At 39.5% G+C, this 22053-nt stretch overlaps 1 protein-coding gene across 4 annotated transcripts in view; it reads left to right on the top strand.

Annotated features, from left to right (window-relative positions):
- The first annotated feature begins 301 nt into the window (after positions 1-301).
- Positions 302-22053, top strand: part of CCDC141 (coiled-coil domain containing 141) — a 144514-nt gene continuing 122762 nt past the window's right edge. For all 4 annotated transcript variants that reach the window (XR_014173901.1, XM_081936510.1, XM_081936509.1 and 1 more), the window contains exons 1-2: positions 302-541; positions 1725-1847. Coding sequence is in view for 3 of the 4 variants with exons in the window: in XM_081936510.1 (XP_081792636.1) it covers positions 440-541; positions 1725-1847 (225 nt within the window). In the remaining variant the exon portion in view is untranslated. The remainder of the gene's footprint in view (positions 542-1724; positions 1848-22053) is intronic.

Genomic DNA, 22053 nt, shown 5'->3' with positions numbered 1-22053 from the left:
TAGCTCAGTTCAAAGCATCCTGTAAACAGCGTTTCACGGATAAACAGAAACTTGAGGAAAACATTCATTTTTATTCTCTCTCCCCCACCCCACTCCCTGTATGTAGCCTTTTCCTATTCGCAAACAGAGAAAGTCTTATGCTTTGAGACCTAAGATCCATGTTTATAGGGGGCAAAAATGGGTAGCAGTTAAAAACTACAAAAATAGAGGAGTGTCACGTCCCTCTCTCCCTCCCTGCCTTGAAAGATAAATTCAATGGGGGGGTGTCTATTTTTAACCTCCTGTTCTTTCCTTTTGGCAGAGCAATCAGTGTTAGCTGAGCTCTTTGACGGAAGGGAGCCAAGTAACCCCATTTGCTGCCTTTTTGCAATGACCAGCAGCTTTTCCCAGCTGCCAGAGGGGAACCTTTTCACAGGAAGCCCAGTTCTACGGCAACATCATGACCAGCAACAATAGTCCCGAGGAGCCACTTTCTACAACAACTGTTAGTTCAGTCCTGGTTGAGGCTGGGGATTGCAGAATTGTCATCGCTCTTCTTAAGGTAAGCAGAAGAGAGCCTAATTCTACCTCTGGGTTAGGTTGGTACTCTGTACTCTGCTCAGATGTATACGTATAAAAGTTAAATGCTGAGCTGCCGAAGGAAAAACCCCAAGGAGCGGCATAATGTATTGCAAGTTTCTGATGAGTGAAAGAGTTTAAAAATCAAGCAAGCATCGTTCAAGAGAAATAATTTGCTTTCTGATGAGTGAATTTAAAAATCAATCAAGCATCCATCCCAGATAAATAATTTGCTTTCTTTAAAGACATATTGACTAAAATTAAATAAACAGCACAGCAAAAGTGTGCAGGGACATCTTTGTTGGCATGTAGTTTTTCTCTGATTGTGATTGCATTCACTGAGAATTTATAACTTTGTTTTCCATATTGTTAAGGATTATATGCGGTTTATAAAAGTGCATTAACCTAAGCTGATTAACTAAAGGAATCATTATGATGTTAATGTATAGGGAAATCATTAGCGCTCACATGGTGCGAATATCAATTTGCATTTTACGAAGTAAAAAGGCTTATTTAAAACCTTAATGAGAATTATTTCACCATCTCATTTTAGTCTACGCATTCATTGCACATCTCCTCTGTTGAAACTTATGTATGCTAAAGTTTATGTGCTATTATATTTTTATGTGAGCCACTGAGATTTGGTTTCGATTGTGGTGACATGCAAACATCTTTAATATAAATAAATATTTATAAATAAAAGTAAAATATTGTTATGGCTTGCAAAGGAAAGTCCAGGCTGATCCAAAATAGTGAAGTTCACATTAGACCTATTAAAATAAACATGTAATTTAGAAGCCTTAGTTGCATGTATTTAAATACTTCTACTCTAAGCATGACTTCATTTAGATCCAGCTCATAATCCTTTATATCAGGTGTTCTAACCCACAACTCACAGATTGCACGCTGCCCTGGGGAGCCATTAATGAGATGCCTTTACAAGATGGTAAACGTTTAACATTATTTATATATAATATATATTAACTATATTATATAATTTTATATACCTCCTAAGACAATTCCTCTTCACTCAGTGCATCCAGTACCTCTCCTGCTTTATATCCTTTAAGCTGATTTTAGCTTATTACTGTCCGAACCAATTACTGTACAAAAATATGGTGTACTGTATCTGCTTGGAACAATATTTGCTTATATTTCTGTTTTAGTGTGGCAAATGTGTACAGCTGCAGTTAGTTGAATCACTACCAAATTTATTGGAAATTGGCAGCAATGAAGAAGAGACCAAAAAATTATTATACGATCATGAACTTCTCCTGTCTAAGCTTAAGGTAAGAGAAACAATACAACCTGAAATGCTGTAATTTATGGTTTTCATTGTGATTTGAAAGTTGAAATTGATTATTCAGCAGAATTGTGTGCAATATCACAATATTAGACATGAGGAGCTCCTCCACATTATTAAAATAAACAATCAAGCAGCAAATTATCTTTTCCGAACAGCTCTTCAGACCTTGTCAGTATCAAACTTCTCCTAAAACCTTGCTTCACAGATAGGAGTTGACAACTACACGTGATCAGCATCCACAGACAACCGGTGACAAATACTTGTTTCTGATGGCAACATCAATTTTGAATGGCTACCACCATTCAATGAATGGCTACCACCAGGTGGCACAGTCAGCTATAAGCATCGACCTTAAGATGTGTAGGACTATAATTTCCAACCAACTCCATTGGCCTGGCTAGCTGAGGATCCTGGTAGTTATAGTCAAGTGGTAGGCAATAAGTTGTCAAGTCTAATATAATAGAAAATGATCAAGAAAGGACAACAAATAAGAACAAATCAACAGTCGCATTCACTCCCTAGATTGGCAAAGTATAGTTTTAAGTCCCTGAAAGAAAGATGATATGGTACTCTTATTCCCTGCTATTTTTATTTCAGCTCCCAGGACCGTACATCAGTATGTACAAATGTTGGTGTAATGTTTCAATGGACACCAGAACACATGGAATTAAAATAAGTTTATCTTCCATTTTATAATCCTCTTTATCGTACTTACCAATAACAAATGCAAAATCCCAGATGGAATACTAAATTAATAAATAATTTATTAATTTAATTATTAACTAAATGGCAGTAGTTCACACAGTCTTCTGAAATTTTTGCAACTGATATCTGGTGGCCCAATTACTTAAACTGAAGTAGATAGCTGCTTATCAGGACTATGATTTATAATTCATGTCATACTGAACTATAGATAATCCTCAATTTATGACCACAGTTGAACCCCAAATTTATGTTGCTAAGTGAGAAATTTGTTAAGTGAGTTTTGCTTCATTTTATGACTTTTCATGCCACATTTGTTAAGTGAATCACTGAAGTTGTTAAATTAGTAATATTATTGTTACTAATAATGGCTTTCCCATTGACTTTGTGTTGGAGTTCATTGTTGGAATGTATTTTTATGCAACAACTACAGTAGTATTTAGCCAGTAGATGGCAGTGTTTACAAGTTTGGATCTATGGTATATACTCTATGCTCTTTTATTCTAAGCAGAGTTTCCAGTTTCCTGTTATAGTTATATAGTTGAGTAGTAAAGCACATGATGACTGTACTCTTTGTTTGCTCTGTGGTGCTATATATACAGGTATATATAAATAGAATATCTAATACTTTGCTAGGCAGAATTTCACAAAAAATGATCACATGACCCTGGGGCACTGCATCCATTATAAATATGAACCAGTTGTCAAGCATCCAAATGTAAATCACAGCTCCATGGGGATGTTGCAACGGTCATAAGTGTGAAAAATGTTCGTAAGTCACTTTTTTCAGTGCCATTACAGCTTTGAATTATCAATAAATGAACTGTTGTATGTCGAGGACTACATGTATTAACCATGTTAGCTAAAGCTTTTGGGCACATCCAGTTCAGAAACAGCTCTACATTGGTAGAAGAAGGTGATCTCTCAGGTGGCAGATTTTGTTATCATGAAAAGGCATCCCATTGTTACTACTCATTTTTTGTTAGTGTCTTTTTTTAAAACAGACAAGACGGTAAGGGTAACTGAGATGGGTGTCATCATTGTAACACCACAATCAAAACCACCTCCTTTTATGTGTTGCTTTCAAAAACAAGGGGACATGTCTTTGGATGGGTTAGCCACAATATTGGCTTGCTTATTTATTTGTTTGTTTGTTTAAACATTTATATAGCCACTCATCTGATACTGAACTCTGGGTGGCTTCCAACCAACAGTTAAATGAGCATCATTGTACAATTTATACATATATCAATTAAGCCCACAAATCATAAACTCCCATCAATTTCATCCTACATCAGCACTTGAGAGGAAAGTTAGGTCTTAAGTGCTTTTTGGAAGACTAGAGGGGTAGAGGCTTGCTGAACCTCAAGGGGGAAGGGTGTTCCATAGGGCCGGCTGCCATTGAAAAGGTGGCCACCCTAGATCCCATAAGATGACAATGTTTAAGTCAGGAAGGGACTAGGTAGTGCAGATAGGTATGCTTAGGGAGAGGTGCTCCTGCAGATAACCTGGCCTTGTGTCACAAATAGGCTTTAAACTAGCATCTTGAATTGCATCTGGAAGGAAAGTGGGAGCCAATGTAACTGTGCAACAGAGGTGTAGCATGGGTATAATAATAAATAATAAATTTGAATTTATTAGCCGCTCCCTTTCCAAGCAGGACTCGGGGCGGCGTACACTAAGACATATATAAACATAGAGGCAACCATCACTACATGTGCTGCTACATTCTGAAACAATTGGAGCTTGCAGGTGGTTTTGCAGGACAGCTCTATGTAGAACATGTTGCAGTGATCCAACTAGGTAATGCCCAAAGCATGAGTGACCTCAGTTTTTGACTCACACTCCCAAATGTCCCTGCAGGAGGAATGGGGGGAGAGATGTCAGTCTTGGATGCAAAGAACAAAGCTATACTTCAGGAAGAGATGCAGAGCAACTAGCTGCTGCTTCAGTTCAAACAACAAGACATTTGGGGCATGTTGCCATTGGCAGAAAGCTTATGGCAAGGGAAAAGTTATTAATGGTTCTGAGGAAAAGACATTCTCTGGCTCCTGGAGGTGCCATTCACCATCATGCTCATAATGCCCAGGTCCTTATGTGTAATGGGCTAACATTAGAGATTTTAATGCAAACTATTTAAATACTGCACATAGGTGCCTCAAACAATATACTCTTAATTTTAGCACATATGGTATCAATTTGCAGCTGGCAGCCTCCACTTTGTGCCATGCATTTAATACAAATAATGACAGCAGCTTCCTTTCCGTAATAAAAGCAGAAAATGCTGGTGTTGTGTGCTGAAAGATCTTGAACAGAACTTGGATCTTGTAAAATGAGATGAATGACTTATTAAAGAAGTAGTTAAGGAAGCTGTTCGTTTCTGAACATCACAGGGAGGAAGAAAAACCTTCCCAGAAGCAGAAAATTCCTCCATGGGGGTTCTAAAGCAATGCATTCCTCGTAATGAACCTACTTCCACATTAAAGAAATAAATTTCCTAGAAAATTATGTATTGAAATCATATTGGGAAGCAATCAAGAAAAGCAGAATTAGACAGAATTGACCCAGGAGGCAAAATTCAGACAGGAGTTAGGGAGCTATGTTATTTATATAATTATTTTCACTTGGTAGCAACACACCATATGTTTCCTCAAGAAATTCATGGTGATGCTCACTTCTCCAATTTTTCTCACAACAACTTTATGAGGTAAGCAATAAGAAAGCACCTGTGCCACAGTCATCAGGTGAGTTATTGTGGCAGAGAGTAAATTTGAACATGGCCATCTCCAAGTTCTAACCCAACATTCTAAGCACATTCCAATGCTTCAACAATAAAAGTTGAAAATTTATTTATAAATGAAACAAATCTTTATTATCTCTAATATTTTTATAGAGTGTTATAACATGTAGGATCGCTCGATGCTACATGTGAAATCTGGAAATGAGAAGGGGCCATGGAAGAGCTCTTTGGAAGAATCTTTTTTACTTCTTAAAATCTTTCTGCCTCTGATCTGTATCTTTAAAATATCCATTGGACCTTGCAAATATAACACCTGGAATGGAGTCAACACCAATCAGCTTGCCAATAGTGAACAGCAGAGAAAGATTGTAAAGAAAGTATTCCGTAAACCTGGAGCCATATTGGCTGGGAGTTCTTGGGACTTGTAGTCCTCAACATGTCTGTAGGGTGACAAATTAGAAAAGACTTAAGTAAAAAGACTTCAGGCTGCTCTAAGCCAAAACTGCGCTGTTTTAGACCTGGCTAATTTGCTTGCCTTACACCAGGGGTGTCTAAACTTGGGAACTTTAAGACTTGTGGACTTCAACTCCCAGAATTCCCCAGCCAGCTGGCTAGGGAATTCTGGGAGTTGAAGTCCACAAGTCTTAAAGTTCCCAAGTTTGGACACCCCTGCCTTGCACTCTTCAATATACAATTATTCACTTCACCTCCACAGAACTAGGCCTGGAATGGCTGAGAGCATTTTAATTTAATGCACTTAGATTACTTTACCTGGTTAACATTTTCAAAGGACAGAGGCCCATTCCTCAGGTTGTTTATTTCCCATTTTTAGTCATAATTTTATTTGCTAGTAATGGAGTCTTTTCTACCATAATGTTTATCTCCTTGGGTCAAAATATTTTTTCTTTGAATATGAATTCCACATGAGGGTAAGGAATAATACTGATGACAAAAAGTGTAGCTGAAGATAAAATGGTGGGAAAAAAAATAAGGATGATGAGATAATAATAGCTAGCAGCTTTTTCAGACTTAGGTTTAAGGAGATTAGATGAATAATTGCTGGGACCAGGAGAAAATCTAAAGAATTTGAAGTGTGGAGTTATTAGTGTTTTGTTAATGCTCAGATTTATTTCTGCTTTTCAGCAGAACTACATGAAACAGTGGAAGATTTTAAAGAGATGCTAGGATAGTAAATTATCAGAATCTCAGTTTGGGAAATATAAAAATCTGATTAATTTAGGAACTTTTGATGGTTGACTGAATGGGAATGCACTTTGTAAACTGGCTGTACTCTTGAACTTAGTTTTTTTGATAAAACCAGGAAGATGGTTTTACCCACTTAGGTTGCTCCACCAGCTGCAGGCATCTAATGAAATTCTAATGAAATATTATAACACACACATTGCAATTATAATCTTGCTATTATACCTTACTCTAAGATCTGTTGGTAATTGTTCCTAAACAAAATTTAAAATAATTGAAAATGTGATTCAATTAAGGGAAAGTGTTTTGTACAAAGCTGTTTTATGCATGCCTATGTCCCATTGGATGTTAGGAATTGTTGTTTTATTCCCTGAAATTCATTGATTTTTCATTGATTTGTTGAATGTCTACCTTTTACTTAGGGAGTTCTTAAGGAAATTGGCTTTCTGTATAAATAGTGTCAAAAATATAAGGATCAGGGTTACTTAAGAGTTTTGAATGAGAAATCTGGTTTAATCTGTTCTGTAATTCATTTGTTTTCATGTCTGTCCTTTGATTTCTGGCAAAATATATATATATGCCAATTTGGGAGAATGGCTGTACCATTCATTTAACAACCATGTGATTCACTTAATGACCACTATGACAAATGTAAAAAAAATGGGTCCAGTTACATGGGTGACTTGACATACAACTGCAATGACTTAAAACCAGATTTTCAGTCCAAATTGTAACTCTAGACTTTTCTAGCTAGTAAGAGATATCTTTGTTGGGAAAATTGCATGAACTGCATGAATATTCAATGAAGAATCTACACTTTTTAATGTTAAGATTTGGCTTGTTGTGAAATATTCTGTGAAACAAATTGTTATGCTTGGCGTTCTGTGAGGGGATTAAACTCTGAAAGTGAGTTAGAGGATTTAGGGAATGTATCTACGCATTCTTGACTGGTTGCCAAGGTCCTGTTTTGTGTCATAGTAAAGGTCACAATGGACTAGAGTAGAGACCTTGGAATGTATGCATAAGCTCTGCTCTGCAGAATTAGTTTTCTTTCTGGAAAAAAAAAACAGGCATTAGTGATATGTTTGTCAACACTCCTTGAAATTCATTCAGAGAGCTGTTTATTATTTTACTTGCTCCAACCCAAATAAAGGAATAAATTAGGAGAGTATCTAGTTTGGGACAAAATATTCATGTTTTGTTGTAATAATGAAGAATATATGTAACCTGGTGCTATGAATTGTTGGGTTCTTGGATCATTGTTGGATTCTTGGCTAGCAAGGAGAAAATAAAGCTTATCAAGGACTTATCAAATGTTTGTCTTCAAGAGGAGGAATACTGTGTTTTAAACACATTAGGTCAGGGATGGGCTTCAAAAACTTCAGCAACGGGTTCTCTGCCTGGTTGCTGGTTGGGCGTGGCCTAGTGGCCTCCTGCAAGGGGGGAGGGGCATTTTCACTTTCCCCAGGCTCTGGAGGCTTTCCTCAAGACTCCGGGAGAGCAAAAACTGCCTCACTGGGCTCCAGGGGCCCCCTGGAGGCCAGAAATGGCCCTGTTTCCGGCCTTTCAGAACTTCCAGGAGGCCCATTTTCCCTCCTCCCTTAGCCTCCGCACAGGCCCTGCACTTACCTCGCATCCAAAACGGGCTGCGTGGAGACTCCTGGGAGGGGAGTGGTGGGAGTGGAGGGGCCAGCCAGGGGTGAGATTTGGAAGTTCTCCAAACTGGCCATAATGTTAGCTACGGGTTCTCCTGAACCCGGGCGAACCCATAGCAGCAGTATATAGATTGTGCTATATACTCTGTTAATCCTTGAACCTGTGAGAAGGGCTTTGTGTCCTGTGAGGGATAAAGAACTATTCCAATTAGAAAACCAAACAATAAGGTAAAGCATTATGAACATTTTTTCCCCACAAAAACATCTGGCTGGAAAGGCATTTCTAAGTCTTTTTATCTTTTAAGCCTTTATGAACTCTTGCTTTTGTTCATATTTCACTTGATTACCAATACTTCAGGTCTGTAACACCTCAGTATGAGCGCACACACACACATACACACACACACACACACACACTTCTTATGCTTAACAAACATCTTCCATATTGCTTACTGTCAACTTCCATAGGGAAAGTGCTTCAATAAAATTGCTCTCAGTGGGAGCAATTCTTGTTTCTGCCCCTATGGTCTTTTATTAGCTCTTTCCCTTGGTCCACACTACTGCCTCTTCTTATTGCTTTGCCCCTCAAGAGAGCAAATTAGCAAGCACTGGTAGCAGGGGAGAAGGAGAAGCAAAAGAAGAGATAAGCAGTGGCCCTTTGCTGCAGTGGGAATTTTGGCAGAAAGGAGAATAGTAAATAAAGAATGGTAAAAAGAGTGATTCAGTATAAGAAAGGCTGCTTCAATCTGCTAAAACATTCATATAATTAGATACTGCGACTCATGCAATCAATTTTGTAAGTGTTACTTATCACAGCTCAAAGAGATGTATCAGCCTGGAAAAAACAACAACAGACTACGTTAGACTCAGTAAAAGCAAGAAGTAACATTTACAACTTCCATTTATTCAGACTGTTGCCTAAGCAATAGTTTCTTTGCCTCCAATCCTGTTAAATTTATCTGTTACTTAAAAAAAATATTACTATTCCACTGTATTATATTCATGTGGAAAAGCATCTCAAGTAAGTGGTTCAAAGAGCCTCATCAAGGTAAAATTGTAACTACCTTGCCCAAGTATGTAAATATAATGCAGAAAGCTCATGGCTCAGTGGTAAAGCAAGTGTGGGAGAGAAGAAAAAAAGCCAGATTGAATCTATGATATATCCAGAAAAGGCAAAGGAAGATTTCCATTTGAAATATGAGAGGCGGCACTAAGTTAAAAATGGATAATGGTTTCACTGCACCACACAAAATGAGCCATTTACACATTGACTATACATTTGGATAAAGTCAACAATGTCCTGCAGATATCTGTTCATTTTTCTTTTGTTTCTCTCCCCTGCCACAGCATTTCCTCTTTTTTTTTCATGCAGTATAATTCTAATTTCTTGATACTGCCAGCATTCTCCCCTTCCTAGAAGGAGGTCACTTTGAGGTATCACATCCAGGAAGGTCTTTTTCTCAAGTAGCTCATTCATGTGTTTTAACCTCCTTCCCCTCCCATTTTAGTACACATTTAGTAATCCAGCTAGCTTTCAAGTGTTAGTTTTCTGCCTATAGAAGATAAATAGGTGCCTGTGGAGCAAGAGAGGAAGCAAACCACTTGCTAATTCTCTTTCCCACCTCATATATCTGAGCAAGGGAAAAAGCTTTCTCTTTTTTGCAAGAAAGAAAAGACCTGCAGAAGGACAATCAAAACAGTTGAATGGATAATCAGCTTGAAGAATATTAAAGGCAATCAATTGGCTTAGAATAGAATGGAATTCTTTATTGGCCAAGTGTGATTGGACACACAAGGAATTTATCTTTGGTGCATAAGCTCATAGTGTACATAAAAGACAATATACATTAGTCATGAATCATAAAGTACAACACTTGATGATAGGGTACAAATAAGCAATCAAATCATACTAGGAAACAATCGATATAAATCACAAGGATACAAGCAACAAAGTTGCAGTCATGCAGTCATAAGTGGGAGGAGATGGGTTATAGGATTGATGAGAAGATTAATAGTAATAGTAATGCAGACTTAGTAAATAGTTTGATGGTGTTGAGGGAATTATTTGTTCAGCAGAGTGACGGAGTTCAGGAAAAAACTGTCCTTGTGTCTACTTGTTCTGGTGTGCAGTGCTCTATAGTGTCATTTTGAGAGTAGGAGTTGAAACAATTTAAGTTGAAACTTAGGAAATATCCAAACATTGTTCTCTAGCCACAGAAGTGGTCAGAGTGCAATGATAGGAATGCTAGATCAGTAATGAACAGTACAAAATTGCACTGCTATTCAGTTGTGTGTTGTTTTGTGACAACATACGCTTGGATAATAGCATGAGCTGCCATCTGGAAGGGCTAGAAGATGGGTACCTAGAAGCATTGCTAGGCTAAGGGAAAAGACAACGTGAAAGCAGAAGGGGTGTAAGGGACACATAGCCATTTTTATAAAATGCTACTTTATTCCAAATTTCATCCCCCTCAGCAGCTGGTTTTTAAGTTGCTGGATTCTGTTACAGAGTTGAAATCAATGCGGTTTTATCTGATGCAAGGAGAAAAATTGTTAAGGAATTATTCGGTGGATTCTTGAACAAATAAGATACAAAGGAAAGAGGAGAATACCAGTTAAAACATTTCTTGCTGTCTCCCATTTACTTTTCTTGCTTTAACCCTAGAGTATTTGTTTTTAAAAGCAATGGCAATAGCACTTAGACTTATCTACCATTTCCCAGTGTTTTACAGCCCTCTCTAAGAGGTTTACAGAGTCAGCCTATTGCCTCCAACAATCTGGGTCCTCATTTTATCCACTTCAGAAGAAGGGAAGGCTGAGTCAACCTTGAGCCTGGGGAGATTTGAAGTAGCCTGCAATGGGGATATTTGAAGTAGCCTGCAATGCTGCATTCTAACCACTGCGCCACCATGGCTCTTTGTGTCTCTTTAATTCTTTAAAGAGAGCAACTGAATTCACCAGGATTGGCCATATGGAATTCAGTATCCCAGCTACCAATTCTACCTGCTAGTTTGTTTTTTAATGCAACTTTTGCAGTCATGAAAGGAACGGGGTAGTTATTTAAAGGACTGCTGGATTTTCCAAGAATCACTTGAGACTGTTAAGGCTGAATTAGATACTGAACTAAAAGGCCTAAAATTGCTTATTTAAAGCATTACAGACTTTGGACATGTGTATCCTAAGTTCAGAAATGGTTTGAATTGTCAACAGACCCTATGTAACTGTCAGAGCTAATAGAAATTGCTTATTTTCTCCATTTCCATTCTATTTCAAGAATCAAAGTATGTCACAGCTACCCAAAAAATGTTTTTATTTGATGTTACAGAAAGAGAAATTCCATTGTGTTAAAACAGATGGTGTGATTTTATTACCCGCCTTCCTTAAAGCATGGACGTGTTCTGATTTTCCTGGATAATTTTTGCATCAAACTTCACTAGTAAATTTATAGCACATAAACATATAAAGAGAAGAATCTGCAGGATCCAACCAACAAACTCATATAGTTTAGCTGAGTATTCTCAGAGGCATCGATAATAGGGAAGAAGGGATTTAAAAAAAAGAAACCTCAAGATGGTAGACATAATAACCACATGTCAAAAGCTCTACTGCTCTTGTACATGTGTTGATATTCAAAGGGATGGAGTTTTTATTGGGTAGTTGCATGTGTCATCTTTGACATTTTTTTTAAAAAAAAAACCCATTCTAGTGGAAACTCCACTATCAGGGTGCAATTTGTGGTCCTTCTAATTATTATCTCATGGAATAAATTAGGTTGGGAAGTCTTACAGCTGCCAATACTGAAAGTAATATATTGCTATCACAGATTGCATTCATTAGCAGCAGTATCCTGCATGAGCTAGTTTAATTCCCCTTAAAGTTGTCCCAGCTAGTAATCATTACCATGTAAATGGGCTGGAGAGTGAAAGAGTGAATCACAGCTATTATATGTTCTGGTCCTAAATATAGGACCTGGATTTAGGTGGCAGTCAGCTTTAGGCTTACTGAAATTAATGCAATAAATTAGTCCTGATTTCAGTGGAATTAAAATGGGACCAAGTTAGCCTATTTTCCACAAAGTATAGTTAGGTGCTATTACAAACTATTTACAATTTCTTATCGTTCAACAACCTAAAGAATGGTGCAGCTTTGTTTCTAATCCATTTAATTAATCATGACTCCATTTCAAACAGATTTAGATTAGGTTTTTTAAAAAAAATAAATGCTACATCATCTGGACCATGACATATGAGAAAAATATAAAATAGTACAGAACTAAGCTGCGATTTCACATTTGTACAAAAGGTTACGGTCAAGTCAATTTGCATTGGAAGTGTACCTAAACACTTTCAAAGATTTATGAGGGCAACATGCACAGGGAGCAAAGTTTAATAAAGAGACATAGCAGTTATTTCATGGATTTTTAACTTTCAGTCTTCGTTGATTTAGTTAAAATTAATTTATGCCATTAATATAAATGCCCACATAATTAAATGAATTTTTATACATAGCCAAGATTCTTTTTGTCTCTTTCCTTTTTAGGATCATAAACATTACTTTGCATGTCTGAAATCAGAGATTATAATTTTAAGTAATAATTTTAGAGCACTGATTCAATTATTCATTTATAAGAATTATGGAAAAGGTGCTAGTTGTTTGGGTCAGTATTGCTATAGAACCCTGATGGCAAACCTATGGCACGGGTACCAGAGGTGACACGCAGAGCCCTCTCTTTGGGCAAGGTCACCGTCTCAGGCTGCTCTTCTCATTTCCGGTGTGCACATGCATGCTGGCCAGCTGGTCTTCGCAAGCGCTAGAGTGCCTGAAAACGGCCCAAAAAACCAGGTTTGGGGCCATTTCCAGGATGTTTTTCAGGCCATTTCTTGGGCTGTTTTCAGGCCATTTTCCTAACCCTAACCCGAAATAGCCTGAAAACAGCGCAAGAAATGACCTGAAAATGGGCCTGAAAACGCCCAAAAAACAGGCAGGTGCACGCCAGGCAGGTGGTCTTTGGATTTCTAGTGTTCTGGGCTCGCAAAGATCAGTTGGCCGGCACTCATCCTGGAAACCCAAAGACCGGCCAGCGGGTCTTTGGATTTCTGGTGTTCTGGGCTCGCAAAGATCAGCTGGCTGGCCCTCATCCTGGAAACCCAAAGACTGGCCAGCGGGTCTTTGGTTTTCTGGTGTTCCGGCACGGGCACATGCACGCGGCTTCCGATTTGGGCACTCGGTGCTAAAAAGGTTTGCTGTTATAGAGGATACTTATTTAGAATTACTTCATTTTTTTTCATACTATAAGGGTATGGTGTGCAGTTTTTCATACTATAAGGGTATAGTGTGCAGTAACCCTTACCCATCACATCACAAACAAATAACTATGCTTAATGGAATAATCATTTGAATGGCATTAGTTGGCACCTACATAATCTGAGACATCCAGAGATGAAGAACGCTGTCTACTAGAAATGTACATTGAGCCAGAATATGTGATTACAGATAGATTACAGATAGTCCTCGACTTAAGAACACAATTGAACCCAACATTTCCATTGCTATGCAAGACAGTTGTTAAGTGACTTCTGACCCAATTTGCGACCTTTCTTGCCGCAGTTGTTAAGCGGATCATTGCAGCTGTTAAGTTAGGCAGAGGGTTCTTAAGTGAATCTGACTTCCCCATTGACTTTGCTGGTCAGAAGGTCGCAGAAGGTGATCACATGACTCCAGGACACTGCAACCATCACAAATATGAACCAGTTGCCAAGCATCTGAATTTTGATCTTGTGACCATCGGGATGGTGCACTGGTCGTAAGTGTGAAAAACAACCATAAGCCACATTTTTAGTGCCTTTGTAACCTCGAAGGTTCATTAACTGAATGGTTATAAGCTGAGCTGCATTTGGATTGCTGGCATATCATTTCTATTTATTTATCCAGTTTTATATGGCTGCCCACCTATCTGAGATCTCTGAATGTCAAGCAAAGAAAAGAAACAAAAGATTCCATTAAACTAAAACCAAATAAAACCCCATCAAGTTTTAACAAAAATACTAATGGTATTTCTATAAGGGGCTTTATTTCACTAAAAAGTGCTTCTTTCTTTTGCACTAAGAATTAGTTTTAATTACTTTTCCCACCATGATATTTTGTTTTGGGGCAAGATTCAACTGTCAGAAAACAAGATAATACTGTTTGTAGCTGCTTAGTTTTAGGAAAGAAACTGTATTTGTTGATTTTATTTTCTACTATTTCATTTTCATGGGCTGCAGGAATTGAAAAGGCAAACTGATTTTTGCAGCTCAGAGATTGAAACAGGTGATGTCAAACAAAGACAAAAGGTCAGGACTGTTTCCATAGTAAAGTGCTTGTATAAACTTCAGGATGCATAAAGACAATCTTTTGCTGATCTACAGTATTTAAGCCACCAATGTTTTCTAAACTCTATTTCACAGAGCCAAAGTACACGACAAAATGTGCATTTTACATTGTGTAGTGCTTCTTCAGATTTTTTTTTTAAATTCTACATTTAAATATAGAAGGGATGTCAGTGTATAGCAAGGATAGGCAACTGCAGTCTTAAACATCCCATTATTATTATTTTAAGAAGTTTCCAAGTGACAAGTCGCCCCCATTTCTGTCTCTAATCTCCCCTCATGCCTCTTCTAGCAGTTCCTCCAGAACTCAAACTTGTACCACTGAAGTTAGAATCAAAGCTTTCCTGGCTTCTCTACGAAGTGCTGGGACTATGCTGCCATTTGCCGGTTTGATCTTTTATGGTTGATCCTGAAAGACAGCTCCACCGCTATCTATCCATCACTTCAATATCTTCATTGCCAGTTGTATGGCTTTCTAGTTGGGGCATTTGAGTCTTGGTAGAATCTTCATTGGAACAGTAGCTGGAGTTTGGTGAAAGCTGTCTGGCCATGGTTTTTGCCTCAGCAGGAGCTAAGGATCCAGGTGGAACAAACCACAAGCTACCTCTTCCACAATATCTGCCAAGGTTGATGTTATTTGATGCTTATAGACTATTAGCAACTTTTCTTTGTTGGGTTTAAGCTGTGTTTGTTTGGCCCCATCTAGATTCCTCTAGTTTTAACTTTCCATAACATCACTGACACAGGCTGCAGTGGCAAGATATCACCCTGAACCCCAAAAATGACATTTTCTAGGCCAGTGATGGCTAACTTTTTTGTTCTCGCATGCCGAAAGCATGGCTATATGTGCCCACACCCATAATACAATGCACCCTGCACCCTGCACATGCGTGTGTGACCCCCGTGTATGCACATGAACCCTGCACATATATGTGAGCCCCCCACCCCATTTTGGGCCTAGCAGCCTCCCTGAAGCCTCCTGGGACCAAAAATGGGCACCCCCTGTGCTCTCCCTGCTCCCCATGCATGCATGTCTTCCGCGTAGACCTGATAATCAGCTGGCCTGCAGGAGGCACACGCGCAGTGGATCTCAACTGGGTGATAGCTTGCGTGCCCACAGAGAGGACTCCACGTGCCACTTGTGACATGCGTGCCATAGGTTCACCATCACAGATCTAGGCGCTTCATGTATACATTATATTTCACAGAGACAGCACTGCATCCCCATACTGGAACTTCCCTGCACTTATTTTCTCCCCATGACACTGTCCGGAACTACTTAGATGCAAAAAACCTACTATAGAACCAATGCTCTGGGCTTGTAAGTGTTCAAAAGGATACAGTGATCAATGATACTGAAAGCCACTAAAAGATCTAACAAAACCAAGAGGAGCATGTTCAGGATCCAATAAAAGCCATCTACAAATGCAGTTTCTGTTAAATATTAGTGTAAGTCCTCGACTTGCAACAGGTCCTAAGTCCTCGACTTATGACCAGCCACAAGTCCTTGACTTACGATTGACAGCTGGTCCCTGCTGAGCCGCGCCTGATTGGCTAAGGCGCGGCTGGCAGAGCGCGGGCTGTTTTCACCTTTCTTATTGGTCGCCCTGCTTGACAGCTTGCGTATAAATATTGTAGCTGTCAAGCAGGGCAAGGTGATGAATCTGTAAATAGTTGTCTGTTAGCTGTTCTGTTGGAATAAAGCTGTTCTACTTACCTCAGCGGTTCCACATTTCTTCTATCGGCTCAATCTTCAACAGTTTCAGTTCTATAACTGGCTGAATCTCAACTTGAAACGATTCAGAGGAATCGTTTTCCTCCAGGTTGTATAACTATTCCCCACTTCCCTTCTCCAAAGCCTTTCCTAAAATGATCCACAACAAAAATTACAAATATTGGGGTTTGGGAGGGTTTTTAAAAAACAAAACAAAAAGCACATTTCTGTAGTACTGTCCTCTCTCGAAGAAGAAGAAGCATTCCCTCCTGGACCCAGCCATTCTTATCCTACCTAGTTAACTGAAGTAACCAGAGGATTGAGTTTAATACACAGGTAGCAGAGTTCAAACTACAAAGAATCTTATCCAAGTTTTGGCATTCCCTAAGTTGAAGAGTATCATAATAGCACAAGGTGCCACCTTACTCATCATCCTCAGCAGTGTGCAACTGATGTTCAACCCAGAACGGATATGAAGAGCTTCATCTGCCAAGAATCCTGCAACTCATTTAGCATGCCTGCAAGCATTTTATCCTGTCCATCTTTTCCCAGAAAGATCCAGGTGACCCTTATCAAATGGAAATCTGTGGATGCAATAAGCATGGAGAATTAATGCTTTGTTGCACTGTGTACTCTTGAACCAGTAAGGTAAAAGGTAAAGGTTCACCTCGCACATACACTATATTTCCAAAAGTATTTGCTCACCTGTCTTTACTCGCGTATGAACTTACGGTAAGTGACATCCCATTCCTAATCCATAGGGTTCAATATGACGTCAGTCCACCCTTTGCAGCTATAACAGCTTCAACTCTTCTGGGAAGGCTGTCCACAAGGTTTAGGAGTGTGTTTATGGGAATTTTTGACCATTCTTCCAGAAGCGCATTTGTGAGGTCACACACTGATGTTGGACGAGTTTATGTGGCCTACCACTTCGTGGCTGAGTTGCTGTCATTCCCAAACATGTCCACGTTCTTATAATACAGCTGACAGTTAACTGTGGAATATTTAGGAGCGAGGAAATTTCACGACTGGATTTGTTGCACAGGTGGCATCCTATCACAGTTACACGCTGGAATTCACTGAGCTCCTGAGAGCGACCCATTCTTTCACAAATGTTTGCAAAAACAGTCTGCATGCCTAGGTACTTGATTTTATACACCTGTGGCCATGGAAGTGATTGGAACACCTGATTCTGATTATTTGCATGGGTGAGTGAATACTTTTGGCAATATAGTGTATGTACTAGTCATTCCTGACTCTAGGGAGTGGTGCTCATCTCCGTTTCAAAGCCGAAGAGCCAGTGCTGTCCAAAGACATCTCTGTGTTCATGTGGCTGGCACGACTAAACACCGAAGGCACATGGAATGCTGTTACCTTCCCATCAAAGATGGTCCCTATTTTTCTACTTGCATTTTTACATGCTTTCAAGCTAGGTTGGCAGAAGCTGGGACAAGCGACGGGAGCTCACTCCGTTACGCGGTATAAGGGATTCGAACCACCGAACTGCTGACCTTTCTGATCAACAAGCTCAGCATCTTAGCTACTGAGCCACCACATTCCTCTTAACCCACAACTCTTATCAATGTTTAGTCACCTTCCCTTCTGGTTTTGTAGCACCATTGTTGTAAGGCATTTTCTGCAGGAACATACTTCCAGAAAAGGACATGGAGTGAAAGGGATTTATTTGCAGAAGCCCAGGAAAAACCTATTTTTAGACTTTGAGCAAAACTGAGCCCAATTCTGAAAAAGAAAACTCCAGCAAAAAATCATTGTGGCCCCTATTTCCTAAACAGCTTAAAAGCTACTGATCTAAACCAACTAATGATGAGTTCTCTATACAGCACACAGTTATAAGCACACGTTCAATTCCCCCCCCCCCCCCACCATTTCACAGCTCAGTCTAAATTTTAGCCCAAGAAGCTGAGAGGGTAAATAAAGACCGAAAGTTGTATTAAATGTCTCCTCCACCCAATGGGATGCCTCGAGTCCTCCCTTTGTGTCATATATAATATTGCTTAAATTAGAACTTGGCTGAAATTACAAGGCTTATGCTCTCCTAACTCTACACTGGACAATAGATAAAGCTCATGACACATTATTGCACAAAACAGCTGGTGTACCCTGGATAATGGCTTTTTCAAATAGGATAATGAATTGTAAATTAAAATATTGTGGTACAGGCCATTAGAGAATGGCTTGCAGTTTCAGAGGGTAAATGTGGATAACTCCCTGATACCTTCTAAATGACCTTGGGTTGGATCTTATGTTATCACTCTGCTATGTGACTCTTGATGCCCTTGTGTACTGTAAAGATATTTTAAGCAATCGCAGTGCTGACAGGACCAGCGATTGCTGGCACATTATGTTAGACATGAGCAATGCTTTCCAGTGTTGGGTATGTGGAAAACCTAAAGGAAAGTGTTCAAAGGTGTCGGTCTCGTGTTAGGAAAGCAGAAGGAAAACAGAGGCACTAAGTACATTCTTCATAGCTGCATAGTGGCTGACGAGGGCTGTTTTTAGTGCCAGGATGAAAGCACCGTTTGCACAATTGTTTTTCACTCTGTTGATGTTGTTTTAGTCATGTTGTGTTTTCTGTCCTGCCATTGGCTGACAGAATCATGTGATTACTGGGATCGTCAGAATTTTGACTACAGTAATTGAAGTCACTGTATGTCATATGGTAGATTACTTGATTGACACCCTTTAGATATTTAACCCTACTTTAAAACGTTTTTTTAAAAGTTATATTTTTGTTCCTTTAGCTTAAACTGGTTTCCAACCACCATCTCTGATGTCCAGTGACATAGACATTACAGATTTCCCCTTTACCTTGTAGTCCTTTTTCTGTCCAAATCTCTCTGAAGTTAAGGGAACACTTCAAAAATAGAATTTGGTGGGTGAATGGAGTAATGTATTGAAGGCAGATCTAGTTGTGTGAGGAAAAATTGGCTTGTGTGAAGTTGGATGAAGAGTTTATCTCTCTCTTTCCCTCCCTTCCTCCATGATAACTCATATTATGTTGCTTTTTTGTAGGAGCTGTTTTCAAAATAGAAAAATATTTCATAGATATTTAAATATTTTAATACACAGAGATTTCTTTTTATTTATTTATTCACGAAATTTAATGGCCACCCATCTAATCTTCAATGACTCTGTGTGGCTTACAACATAGAAACTTTAAAATTGATTGTAAAAAACACAGCAGATAAAAACATTAACAGATAAAGTCATTAATACAAGATGGCAAAGGAGGGAACCGGACACATTGCATGGGGGTGGGGGGGGAGGAGGTGGGATTAAGTTTTAATTAGGCAACCACTGCCAATATGAAATTCATCCATTGGGTGAAATCCAAGCCATCTGGCAGAGCCAGGTCTTAAGGCTCTTTTGAAACATCAGGAGGGTTGAAGCCAATCTCACCTCAGGGACTAATATGTTCCAGAGGGCAGGAGCCATGGCAGAGCAGGTTCTTCTCCTGGATCCCTCCAACCAAAATTTATTGGTTGAAGGGATCTGCAGTATGCCTCCTCTGCAGTGGTGACATCCTGCCAGTTTAACAACCGGTTTGGTGATCACGTGCTATTGCAGTTTTAACAAAACTTACCTTCCACATTACTTCTGGGGAGTAACCCAGCTGAGCCGTGGCAATCCGCTCTGCAGCGTGAATCAGCTGAGAGGATATAGGTAAGTAAAGCACAGGGGCGGGTGGGCAGGCCAACCTGATCGGTGGAGCGAACCAGTTTGCTTCCCAGCTGATCATCAGAGCTACCGGTTCGCCGGAACCGGCTGAATCCCTCCCCTGCTCCTCTGCTGGCAGGGGTAGGGTGGGAGAGTCCCATTGGGATGAGACAGTTCCTCAAGTAGACTGGACCCATGCCATGCAGGGCTTTAAAGGTGGTGATCAACACCTTGAATTGCACCCAGAAGCAGACCGGCATCTGGTCCAGCTTCCAAAGCAGTGGTGTGACATGGGCCACTCTAGGGGGCCTAAGAACTGCCCCCACTGCTGCACTCTGCACCAACTGTAGTTTCCGAATTTTCTTCAGAGGTAGCTCTGGGTAGTGCACATTGCAATAGGGACATGAGTAGGGCTTGAGTGACTGAGCGCAGGGACTCCTGATTCAGAAAAGGCCACAACTGGAGCACAAAACGAAGTTGTACAAAGGCTCTCCTACCTGCTCTTCAAGAACTTACTTCTATTTACATCTAACAAGGCATTTCCTTGGATGGAAAGAACCCTTGAGGACAGAATGGCTAATTAATCCAAGAAATTATTAGTATAGCCTTATTGTCATTGTACAAAAGAAACACAATGAAATTGGTTAATACAACAATATTGGTTATATTATATTATAGTCACTTTCATATGCATGCACAATCAAATGCACAGAGTTATTTCCGGAGGGGAAAAACCCATCCAGATTTAACAGGCATTCTTTGTCCTGGGAAATAATCTCAAATCAAACCAATTGTTTTAGCAGTATTTACACCATCAGTTCCATTTGTATTAATCCAGAATATGTTTAGAGTCGGCTTTATATTCAGGGTAATGAATGCTTTTCTTAATGTTATTCTTTCTCGGGGTGGCCGTGGAAATCCTCTAGTGAATAAGCTAAGAGTGACTGAGACACTTTTAGCAAATCGATACCTAGGCCTTTTTTAAACATACATAAATGTCACTTTCTGATTTTACTCTGTGGACAAAATGCAACGAATGGTAAGAGGAACAGCTGGCACTGGAAACAAATTGGCTGACTTGAAATATATTTATTGAATTCATAGGCCGCTCTGCCTAACAAGAGAAGTACATAATGGCCAAATGTACCCATTTACCTATTGGCAAATAGCTTGCAATTAAAAAATAAATTGCTCACTCAGATTCAGCATACCAAATGCATAAAAACAAATTTAGTAGCATAATTAGCAGCATCTGAACGAAAACCAATTTTTGAGCTTAAATAATGTTGTTACCAGTATGATGTAATAAATACTGCCAATGCGGAATTGCTAGCTGAAACTCTTTTTAGAACAGGTAAACCAAATGTTTAATTATACCACAAGAAGTTCCTACAACTGACACAGTCAAGGAGAAGTCTAGCACAGTTGAAGTCTCAGAATTCTGCAGCCAAATACAGAGCTGGCCTACAACTTTCTGCTGCTGCCTGAGATGAAGGACTTCTTAAATCCCCTATTCTACATCCAGAAGCCATGCTTCGCATTACAACCTATTCGGGCTTTATTTCCCCTTTCACCGTGCCGTTTAGAACCGGTTCCAGCTCCCTCCCCCCCACCTGTCAGCACATCATCAAGATGAAGAGCGAGAGGAGGAATTCTGGGAGTTGAAGTCCACAAGTCTTAAAACTGTCAAGTTTGAAAACCCCTGGGGTTTTTTTCTAAAGGGTTAGGGGTGCAAGGGTCTTGTAACGTGACAGCTTTAAGACTTGCACACTTCAATGCCAGAGTTTCTGAGCCAACATTTTAGTTGCTAAGCAAGAGCGTTGTTAAGTGAGTTTCACCACATTTTATAAGTTGTCCACGCCCACCCAGTCACATGGCTGGCAAGCCACGTCCACCCGGTCACATGGCTGGCAAGCCACTCCTACCCAGTCACATGGCTGGCAAGTCACTTCCACAAAGCAGGCCACACCTACAGAAGAGGTTCTAAAATTTTTTGAAACCCACCACTGGTTAGGGTGAAAGTTATCCTTCCTATATATAAAGAGATAAAGATGGGAACAATGAGGGGGATGTATTTGCTTATTCCTGTACACTGATAACCAAGAAAATTGAGTAAGTCTTCTGATCAG

The sequence above is a fragment of the Natrix helvetica genome, assembly GCF_964273705.1.
Source record: "Natrix helvetica genome assembly, chromosome: 1".
Classification (NCBI taxonomy): domain Eukaryota; kingdom Metazoa; phylum Chordata; class Lepidosauria; order Squamata; family Natricidae; genus Natrix; species Natrix helvetica.
Note: the sequence above shows the minus strand (reverse complement) of the source record. Positions and strands in the feature narration are given on the sequence as shown.